This window comes from Fistularia commersonii, chromosome 1, assembly GCF_037954325.1.
Source record: "Fistularia commersonii isolate RoL2024-O1a breed Wild chromosome 1, RoL_Fcom_v1.0, whole genome shotgun sequence".
In the NCBI taxonomy this organism is placed as follows: Eukaryota; Metazoa; Chordata; class Actinopteri; order Syngnathiformes; family Fistulariidae; genus Fistularia; species Fistularia commersonii.
Genome location: NC_141284.1, coordinates 15,274,990 through 15,286,121, shown reverse-complemented (window position 1 = coordinate 15,286,121; position 11,132 = coordinate 15,274,990). Strand labels below are relative to the sequence as shown.

General features: G+C 44.1%; 1 protein-coding gene and 1 non-coding gene across 2 annotated transcripts; both read left to right on the top strand.

Moving 5' to 3' along the window:
* Positions 1–4,132: 4,132 nt before the first annotated feature.
* Positions 4,133–10,845, top strand: dkc1 (dyskeratosis congenita 1, dyskerin). The gene is made up of 15 exons (XM_086150289.1): positions 4,133–4,287; positions 5,270–5,322; positions 5,392–5,478; positions 5,770–5,861; positions 6,339–6,523; positions 6,596–6,660; positions 6,843–6,969; positions 7,390–7,520; positions 8,649–8,792; positions 8,864–8,984; positions 9,145–9,263; positions 9,336–9,439; positions 9,684–9,723; positions 9,824–9,979; positions 10,622–10,845. The coding sequence occupies exons 1-15, from the start codon at positions 4,272–4,274 to the stop codon at positions 10,679–10,681; spliced, it is 1,500 nt and encodes a 499-aa protein (XP_086006415.1). The 5' UTR covers positions 4,133–4,271; the 3' UTR covers positions 10,682–10,845.
* On the top strand, positions 9,012–9,088 carry LOC147237523 (small nucleolar RNA SNORD83). Its single transcript, XR_015107146.1, has one exon. It is a non-coding gene; the product is annotated as a small nucleolar RNA SNORD83 (small nucleolar RNA).
* Positions 10,846–11,132: the final 287 nt, after the last annotated feature.

The following is an 11,132-nucleotide window of genomic DNA, read 5'->3' as shown; positions in this document are numbered from 1 at the left end:
CTGGTGTGGGCCAAGAAGACAGACCTTGACCTGGGTAATGACCTAGGCATCAACTGGCTGAAGCATTTATCCCCTGCTGCAGTGTTGTATGGTTTTCAGGAAGGAGATGAGAAAGGCTCTGGGTGGTCAGGGAGAGCTTCCAGATGACTGGTCAACTACAGCTAATGTGATTAGGGAGACAGGTAGTCGAGTACTTGGTGTATTGTCTGGAATGAAAGTAGATAAGGAGACTTGGGGGTGGAATGAGGAAGTGCAGGAGAATATACAGAGAAAGCAGTTAGCAAAGAAGAAGTGGGGAGCTGATGGGACTGAAGAGAACAGACGGGAGTACAGGGAGACACAGCGTAAGGTAAAGATAGCGGTAGCAAAGGCACAACAAAGGGCGTACAATAAATTGTATGCTCGCTTGGACAGTAAGGAAGGAGAGAAAGGCTTATACAGGTTGGCAAAACAGAAAGCTAGAGATGGAAAGGATGTACAGGAGGTCCGGGTGATTAAGGATAGAGAGGGAAATGTATTGACTGATGCTAAAAGAGTGATGGGTAGATGGAAAGAGTACTTTGAAGAGCTGATGAATGAGGAAAATGAAAGAGAGGGAAGGGTAGAAGAGGTGACTATTGTAGACCACAAAGTAGAAGAGATTAGGAAAAATGAAGTGAGGAAGGCATTGAAAAGGATGAAGAGTAGAAAGGCAATTGGTCCTGATGATATACAGAGGGGGAAAAAAAAAGTATTCAGTCAACCAGCAATTGTGTAAGTTCAATTGTGCAGGCCTGTAATTTTTATCATAGGTACACTTCAACTATGAAAGACAGAATGAGAAAAAAATCCAGAAAATCTCATTGTCTGATTTTTAAAGAATTTATTTGCAAATGATGGTGGAAAAAAAGTCAATACTAATCATATACCCTTTGCTGGCAATGACAGAGGTCAAGTGTTTTCTGTAAGTCCTCACAAGGTTCTGTTGCTGGTATTTTGGCCCATTCCTCCATGTAGATCTCCCCTAGAGCAGTGATGTTTTCGGCTGTCACTGGGCAACACAGACTTCCAACTCCCTCCAAAGATTTTCTATGGGGTTGAGATCTGGAGACTGGCTAGGCCACTCCAGGACCTTGAGATGGTTCTTACGAAGCCACTCCTTTTGTTGCCCGGACGGTGTGTTGGGGATAATTGTCATGCTGAAAGACCCACCCACGTTTCATCTTCAATGCCCTTGCTGATGGAAGGAGGTTTTCTCTCAAAATCTCACAAAACAGGGCCCTATTCATTCTTTCATTTATACGGATCAGTCGTCCTGGTCCCTTTGCAGAAAAACAGCCCCAAAGCATGATGTTTCCACCTCCATGCTTCAAAGCAAGTATGGTGTTGCTTTGAAGCATGCAACTCAGCATTCCTTCTCCTACAAACTCAAGTTGAGTTTTTACCAAAAGTTTTATTTTGGCTTCATCTGACCATAGGATATTCTCCCAGTCCTCTTCTGGATCATCCAAATGCTCTCTAGCAAACTTCAGACGGGCCTGGACATGTACTATCTTAAGCAGGGGGACACGTCTGGCACTGCAGGATTTGAGTCCCTGGTGGCGGAGTGTGTTAGTGATGGCAGCCTTTGGTACTTTGGTCCCAGCTCTCTGCAGGTCATTCACTAGGTCCCCATGTGATTCTGGGATTTTATTTTTGCTCACTGTTCTTGTGATCATTCCCCCAGATCAAGGGAGATTATCAGTGATCTTGTATGTCTTCCATTTTTAATAATTGCTCCCACAGTTGATTTTTTCACACCAAGCTGCTTACCTATTGCAAATTCAGTCTTCTCAATATGCAGATTGCAGTAAATATAGAGCAGGGATGTCAAACTCAAATACATAGGGGACAAAATTTAAAAATCAGTACAAATTGAGGGCCAGAGTGGTTCAATGTTTATTGAAAAACTTATTGAAGTGAACTTGTCGCACATATTGACCCTGAAACTAAAAGAAATTAAAATTCAGTCACAACAATGTCTTATAGCTCTATCTGCAGCCTTTCCAGGGTAATTTTTAATTAAACAAATTTTCCACAGCCAAAAAAAGTTTGCAGATGACATTGTGATCTGTAGTGAGAGCAGAGAATAGGTTGAGGAAAATCTAGAGAGGTGGAGGTATGCTCTGGAAAGGAAAGAAGGTTAGTCGCAGCAGGACAGAAAAAATGTGTGTGAATGAGAGGAACCCAGGTGGAATGGTAAGGCTACCGGGAGAGGAGATCAAGAAATTGATCAAGTGCCCAGAGCAACAGAGAGTGTGGAAAAGAAGTGAAGAGATGTGTTCAAGCAGGCTGGAATGGATGGAGAAAAGTGTCAGGGGTACTATGCGATAGAAGTCTATCAGCCAGAACGAAAAGGTGTACAAGCATTCGGTGAGACCAGCAATGCTGTATCGCCTAGAAGCAGTTACAATGACGAAAAGACAGGAGGCAGAGCTAGAGGTCACAGAGATGAAGATGCTAAGGTTCTCTTTGGGAGTGACCAGGATGGACAGGATCAGGAAGAAGTCTATCAGAAGACAGCAAATGTTAGATGTTTTGGAGAGAAGGTCAGAGAAGCCAGACTGAGATGGTTCGGCCATATACAGAGCAGGGAAGTGAAAATATTGGTAGACGGATGCTGGAATTGGAGCTGCCAAGCAAAAGGTCAAGAGGAAGACCAAAGAGAAGATTTATGGACGTACTGAGAGAGGATATGAAGGTAGTTGGTGTGAGTGAGGAGAACACAGAGAATAGGGTTAGATGAAAAAGGCTGATTCAATGTAGCAACCCCTGAAGGAAAAAGCTGAAAGAAAGAAAGAAAGAAAGAAAGAAAGAAAGAAAGAACGAAGGACAGTGGTGTATGTTCATCACTTCCTGATCCACGTTACTGAGGATCTTGGACCTCTTCATCTCTCTGAGGAGGAAGCTGTAAATATGGCGTGCTGTGTTCCGGATTCTCACACTCAATGTTCTCACAGATGTTGAACCAGGTAACCAGCATCTTCTGCCCAGCTGTCAGGGGATATTGCTTCTCAAACCTTTTTGCATTAAGAGAATTCCCCATGCTGGTTACCTGAATCCCTTCTATTTATTCATTTTTATGCCAATAGATAACTGTATTTTTTTGTAGATATCTTGAACAATAGATCAATGATAAAATTATTATTCCTGAATCTGGGAGTTAATGGTTAGCTCTTTGTCCAGGTGAAAAAATGTTAACACATTTAGCATGCTGTACCTGTACACCTTTTTTATGACAACAGTCTCCTGACTGATAATTATGATTATAATTCAGTTCATATTATTTGTGTGGTAGGGCTGCAGTCCCCAACCTTTTTTGCGCCATGGACTACAGTGGACAATTTTTTTTTTTACGGAGTGGTAAGAGAGTAGGTTATTTAAAAAATGACGAATGTAAATCTAACTATTACACATTATATGAGGTCACCGTGTATTATGTATTGCAGGTGTGGAGTGTTTGAACCACCTGTTGGTATGAACCCACAGTTTAAGTCGGATTCTCTGCCTTTTCAATGCAGCTTTCTTTTTGCTAGCACTCGGAGACCCTTCTGGTGTCTTCCCATTGGCTCTTCTGAAATTTGTTTTTGGGCCATCTTAGCGGAGGTTAACTTGGGTCAAGTGAAGGAGTGTTAGGTGGGCAGAAGTTGTAAGTTTTCCAAATTAAATCCACGGACGACAAATGAAAATAAAATGTAATTTTAGGCAACTTTGATCTTTCTTTGCGGCCTGATCACAAATGGTCCGCAGCACGGTGGTTTGGGACCTCTATGGTCGGGTATAACCAGACAAAATAAGAGCGATGAACGACTACATAATTTTTGCGAGATATGAGATATTCTTTTTAAAAAGGGAGGTGGGCCAGTTTGAAAAATCTGGTTTGGAACAGGCTCTGGTTTAATGTTTTTGTGTAAGAACAAACTGTGCTACATCAAACTGCTGCTTCATGAATGAATCCCCAGTATTTTTGAGAAGAATTAATACTCACTCGATCTGTTGGTATTTTAGGAGACAGGTGGTCCAGCGGTCATCTTGGAATAGGAAGCTCCTTCGGAGCTCCATAAGTTTGATCCGGGGCAATAGGGGGCGATGTGTACAGCGAAAAAAATCACTGCTTCCGCGAATAAACCAGAAGAAGTAGTCAAAGAAAGGGGAGACGGAGGAGCAGTTGGAGACAGAGAAGGCAAAGCTGCAAGGGAAGAGGGAGAACGCCAAGGCGCAGACTTCGGGGTCGGTCGGTCTCTGGTTGGAACATGGCGGAGACGGACGGTGAGTTCTCGACTCGATGTCTTCTTAGACGTTAAGTCGGCATTCGGTAATGGGACCCGCGTTTGCGAGACCGCCTGCCGCCTATTTGCGCGGAAATAAAAGTTATTTGTACAATCTACCGAATCTTCCTCCCGGTTCGCCCTGAAGTTTCGACACGCGTGGCCGAAACCTTCTGCTGATGCCTCGCGAGACTGGTACCGGGAAGGTTCTGGAACACTTTGACTAGCTACGCAGACTACTTTGGATGAGCTACTTTGCTACCCTTAACTCCGCCACGCGTTTCTCCGCGTATTTTTGTTTAGTCGGTTTTAAGTGGTTTGATTTAAACGGCACCACTCTGTTTGGACTGCTGATCGGCCACTACCTCACTAGCTTGAACCCATAGAGCGGCTTTTGAACGATAACTCCGCGTTAGCATTAGCGTTAGCTTAGCCTCATGCGCGTACAGCACGTGTCCAGAAAGGCCACGTGGTCTCAGCATTCGTTTAGCCTCGTTGTACACGGTGGTTTTTAAGCTAGCGTCTCTCAAAACCCAACGCAATGGTTATTAATCTGTGTCGTTCAAAACCTAATTTAATGGTTTTTAAGCCGTGTCTTTCGTGACGATTCAACGTGACGATTCTTAGGCTGCAGCCTTTTAAAATCAAATGGATAGCAAGCACTAGTCGGTTGGTTTCGGACGTGTTCGAATTTATTACTGGTCGAGCTTGACGCCAGCTACATGGCAGAATTGCGTTACCGGCAACGTCAATGCGGCCACGTCAATGATTAAATTTCATAAGTAATCAAATCAATTAATCGCACTACACGTGTTGCGACTACCAATCAATTTGATTAGCAAAATGAATCGAGTATTGGCTATCAACAAACTCCGCCCACTGTCAATTACAAACTGAATCATTTTAAGGGTGAAATGACTTTACATTGGGCCCCCCCCCCCAATGCATTTGAATTAATTGGTTCCTGTCTTTCTCACACCCAGGATCTGCCAAGAAGAAAAAGAAGTCGAAAAAAGTATCTGACGATGTAGTAGGGGTGAGTTTGAGTGTGTTAGGTGTTTTGAGTTTGGTTTGTGGCATGTGGTAACATCTGCTTGTTTTGCAGGAGCTGCAGCAGAGTGGAGACTTCTTCATACAGCCAGAGTCCAAGGTCCCCTCCCTGGATACGTCCCAGTGGCCACTTCTACTTAAGGTCTGTGTATATTATGTCAGAGGTCACTGGCGTGTGAGGTGATGAATTGGTTTATCCATTCGCTGAGTGTCGATGTACGGCCTCTGCTCTCTCTCGTTCTGGGAGGGGTCATTCTCTGTTGTGATGCTGGCCGTCGACTGGCGTTCTGTCAATTGGCGTTCAGCTTGCATGGAGATGAGGCTCGATACGCTGCCGCAAAGACGACGTTTCCTTCTGATCACATGCCATTGTGGGCCAATTTAGACTTCATGATTGTCTCCGGCTATGAAGTAAATTGCTTGCCTCCAACAGAACTTTGACAAGTTGAACATCCGGACGGCACACTACACACCCCTGCCAAGTGGTAGCAACCCACTGAAGAGGAACATTAATGATTACGTCAGGTAACTAGAATTTGGTATGCTGTCTTTGATTTTAGAATTTTTAAAATTATTTTATGTACTTAATTAATTCCTTGTGCAGAATTTCTCTGCATTTCACCAATCATGGGTAAATTGTGAGCAGTTTGCAGCCAAGAGAGCAGTTAAGGGTTCCGTGTTTTGCTGTTACAGTAGGAGGAGCCGGGAATAAAATCAAAAATGTTCGGTTCCAAAGACGAAAGTAGAAATGGATACCTTTTGTTGTGTAGTATGATACAACACTTATTTTAAATCACTGGTTTGGTAATAAACAAAATATCTACCAGGGTGGATGGAGGCCTTCTAGGGTAGAGGTGCTCACCACCAGCAAAATTTGACAACGATTAAGCCTGCTCCAACAACATCACCATGTTTCTGACTTTGTTTTCCTATAATTCACTCTATTTCAAGTTGTATCTAATTCTGACATCAGAATCTTCAACAGATGTTGTTACTCCTCAGGTCGGGTTTCATTAACCTGGACAAACCAGCCAACCCGTCGTCCCACGAGGTTGTGGCTTGGATCCGTAGGATCCTGCGGGTGGAGAAGACTGGTCACAGTGGCACCCTTGACCCTAAGGTCACTGGCTGCCTAATTGTTTGTGTCGAACGAGCCACTCGATTGGTCAAGTCCCAACAGAGTGCAGGTATGTCAGTGCCCCGAGCCCCTTTACCATCTGCATTCTCTGACAGCACCTTAACCATTGTTTGCTTTGCAGGAAAAGAGTATGTTGGAATTGTTCGCCTCCACAATGCCATTGAGGGCGAGCGAGCTTTGGCGCGGGTAAGTCCATCGAAGGCAGCTATATGACACTGATGAAAACCGATTCCTTGAGCCATTATTGGTCAATAACTCTTACAAGTGAAATCCAGAAATCATGTCTCTACATGTTCATTCTTATAGATCCTCAGACCTCAATTGCTGCAACAGTTCGTTACCTCTGACCTCACCTTTTCTTCCTGCAGACGTTAGAGACTCTCACTGGCGCTTTGTTCCAGCGACCCCCGCTCATAGCTGCTGTGAAACGTCAGCTAAGAGTCCGAACCATTTATGAAAGCAAACTTATTGAATATGACCCAGAGAGACGGTTAGGTGAGTCTGCTCTCAGGTTTTGCAAATCTCATCAAGATTTAATGGTCCCACATGTGGGGAGAATAAGCTGGGCATACATGAAATATGGTGACTTTAACTGTAACAGTCCAGGGTGGAAGGCATGCTTGTGTTCCAGGACAGAGTTGTTGATTTAGGTCAGAAGTTTCTTCATTTTCTCAGGTACTTGACTTTCTGCTTTACAGCGATTTGTTTTAGCCAGAATTTAAGGCCATTGTCTAACTCCAGCTATAAAAGCCCTAAGCACATCTGTTTAAGAACGTTTACTCTTAATTATGCATCTTAAGAGTCATTTATGGATTACCTGCAAATGCACTTTTCTGAAAAATTAAGTTTTCAATCTGGGGTAATAAGGCAAGTGTTCTATTCATGTGACATTTTGTGGTTTGCTCTCTGTTACAGGGATATTCTGGGTAAGCTGTGAGGCTGGAACATACATCCGCACACTCTGCGTCCATATGGGTCTGTTGTTGGGGGTTGGAGGTCAGATGCAGGAACTGAGGAGGGTTCGCTCTGGTGTCCTGGGAGAAAAGGTGGGCCTCATCCTTTGCTTTTGACCTTACAGCCAAAGTGTTGAGTGCGGGACGAAATTAATTGGCGTCTCGTCAATTTAACTTTGGAACAGCAAGCTGCAGCAGAGACGCATTGGTCCATCGGACTGTCCATCTCTGCGGCTAACATCCGCGTGCCACTGGACTGACAGACATATCAGTCCTTGGGTACAGAGGCATCCAGAATTGCTGCAAGGCTCCATGTGTGCATAAAAAATAGATCCACACATTTGAGTCCTTTATGTTTGAATGAACATTAATATATGGGGGAATATACCAGAGGGTTTGACATATAGAAAGAAGAGACAAACATCTGACAAAAACAAACTTGGCAACAATGGAGGGGGAATTTGGTCATCTTGCATCCTCAGGAAGCTGAAGTGGGCTGAGCTTTCCTCAGCAACTCCTCAACTTCTACAGATCGAGAATAGAAAGCATCTTCTGTCTCATTACTACACTGGTATGGCGGCTGCACGGCACAAGACAGAAAGCAGCTGGCCTGGGTGGTGAGAACAACACTGGGTATTGCGGGCTGTCGTCTTTCTGGATCTGGGCTCTTATCTATGATGCCCAGATGCAGAGGAAGGCGAAGAACTTTGCAATGGATCCCACCGACCTGGGCAATATTCTGTTAGTGCCGCCTTCATCAGGAAAGTGGTACATGACAATCAATTCCCACACTTCTCAGCTGAAGAACAGCCTATTTTTATAAAAACGTGGACATACTCCTGTCCGTGAGCTCTCATCACAATATTTCACTGTGTCTGCATAATTACAATTAAAAACCTTGTTTCTTGAAGAAGGCAGAAAATGGAGCTGATGGTTTGTGAGGCTATTGCAAGGTCTCATGACGTTTTGAGGGATGATAAAATGGATGGAAATGCAATTCCAGTATTTATGAATGTGAAGATGTTCACTGGTGCATTTGACAAGCAGTTTGATTGGTTGGCTCTGCTAACCAGCCATGAAACTAATGTAGAAACAGTCTTTTACTACAACAACAGAATGTCTGAATGCACGTACCTAGAACCTCCCCAAAAAGTTGTATTTTCCAAACTTGAGTCGTGGTGTTGACGCCGCCCTATTTGACTCTTGGATCGACTGTTGCAGGATAACATGGTGACAATGCATGATGTCCTGGACGCTCAGTGGCAGTTTGACCACAACAAGGACGAATCATACCTGCGGAGGGTCATCTACCCGCTGGAGAAGCTGCTTGTGTCACACCGCCGGCTCGTCATGAAAGACAGCGCTGTGAGTCTCTGCCCTGCTTGTCATTGTTTTCAGTCACCAGGTATGTTTCTGACTGATCTTGGCATTTGTAGGTGAATGCCATCTGTTACGGGGCAAAGATCATGCTACCCGGTGTCCTGCGCTATGAGGATGGCATTGAGGTTAACCAGGATATTGTTGTCGTCACCACGAAGGGCGAGGCTATCTGTACTGGTGAGTACTGGCCTGTGACAGCAGGAAGCCACGTGATGACAATAGCAGTCACAGCAGCCTTCGGGCCATGATGACCTGCTATCTATCACCCTTGTCTGATGGCTTCCTGTATGTTTCTTTCAATGTTTCCGAATCTTGCCTAAAACTCTTTGTCTTCTAGCCATTGCCCTGATGACCACTGCTGTCATCTCCACATGTGATCATGGGGTTGTTGCAAAGATCAAGCGAGTCATCATGGAGCGGGACACGTATCCCCGGAAGTGGGGCCTGGGTCCAAAGGTTTGCCATTCCCACTAATGTGATTTGGATGAATGGAGAAAAGGGTTCCTCAAAAATGACTTTCTCTGCCAGGCAAGTCAGAAGAAGATGATGATTCAGAAAGGACTCTTGGATAAACGTGGGAAGCCAAATGGCAGCACGCCCCCAGAGTGGAAGGACCAGTATGTTGATTACAGGTAAGCTGCAGGACTGTCTGTACCGGGGGAGAGCTATTGGTTGCATGTGGTGCAGACAGTTATCCCTTGTTAGCTGTCGTGCTCTTAGAGGGAGTCAGTCTGCAACATCAACTCTCAGCGTTGAGCAACTTCACTCATCTCTGCTAAGCTGAGTGCCTGTTCAGTTGAGCACAATGTCACTGTTATTATTGGGTTAATCGGGATGATCGTCTCTTTGCCTGATCTTTGTTTTTTGTCTTGACAGCGTTTCTAAGCCGCCAGAGTCTGAAGAAGCTCCAATGAAGGTATGGGATCATATGATTGACTGATCAATCTGCCTACCATGTGGTGTCATGGACACCGGTTCTCAGGGTTTGCCTGACCCTTGGCTTCCATGTTTTGCAGAGGAAGAGGGAAGATAGCGACACTGACGTCACGCCTCCTGTATCATCGGAAGATCAAAAAGATGAAGAGAAGAAGAAAAAGAAGAAGAAAAAAGAGAAGAGAATTAAACTTGAGGGGGCAGAGTCTGAGGATGTGGGGGCAGAGCCTGAAATAGAGGTCAGTGAATGTCTGCAGGCTGTACATTTGTTAAATGCTTTCCACCAAGGCAATTGTCAAACCGTCAGATATGAATTAAGCAAGAAGACGCACAAAATTGAGTCAGAGGAAGTTTCCTTTCCTAGTTCGCAAGCTTAATCTGTCGAATCTTGAACAAGATCTGACTGCTAGCAGTTGATTGTAATTAGTAAATATCACAAGAAGCAACATGTTAAAGTTGCAAAGTATGAAGTAACAATTCAATTTAAGCAACTTGAATGGTTTCAGCTGTTTGAAAAATTGGTCAAAAACAATTTCAACATTTCAGTTCACTTGAAGGTACAGCTGTCCTATTTCACAGGAGTATAGGTAAGGGATCAGTCTGGTTCTTAGCATTTTTATAAACCTGATCACACAAAACCTACAAGATCCTGGACTTGTTTCAATGACCCCCCCTTCATGGTTTACCGGTTACAATGGCATTACAGTAGTAATGAATTTCAGTATGAAGTTCAACCTCAAATATTCAACTTGCATTCACGGTTTATCAAGCTTCAGTTGATGGCTGCACGATGTCTTTTTTTTTTTAACTGGCTTTTCACTTAAAACATTTTGTGAAAATTAGATTTTGAATTCCCTATCAACCCCTTTGTTGCCCTGCAGACGGAAAGTGCCAAGAAGAAGAAAAAGAAGAAACAGAAAGAATGTGATGCTTCAGAGTGATGGATCCCTACCCAACACCGCCTGGTCACTTGGAAGCCAAGCTTTCTGGGCATGAAATGTTGGACTGCATGAATGCAGAAATATGGACTTGACCTTTTTTTTTTTTATTACTGTAAATAGAAAAGATTTTTCTTGTAATTTCAAAATAAAAGTTTCTTTATGTAGTTAAGGCCTCAAAGGTTGAAAGGGGAAGATGCATCAAATTTAAGCTAAGACCTCAGACCTAAACCACCATCCCATCACTTCAGTAGGGCCTTAAGACGCAACTTTTCAGTCAGCAGCCCTGTAACCACTGAAGATGTTGCTCAGGTCAGATGGCAGACAAAAGCCCTGTGCCACCATGCAGTCTGCAGCTGTAGCAAGCCCTTTCACCCAGGCTGCAAAATGGGTGACTAACCTAACTCAGAAGGCAGGCGCATACATACACGCACAGACGTCACATTTGAAACCA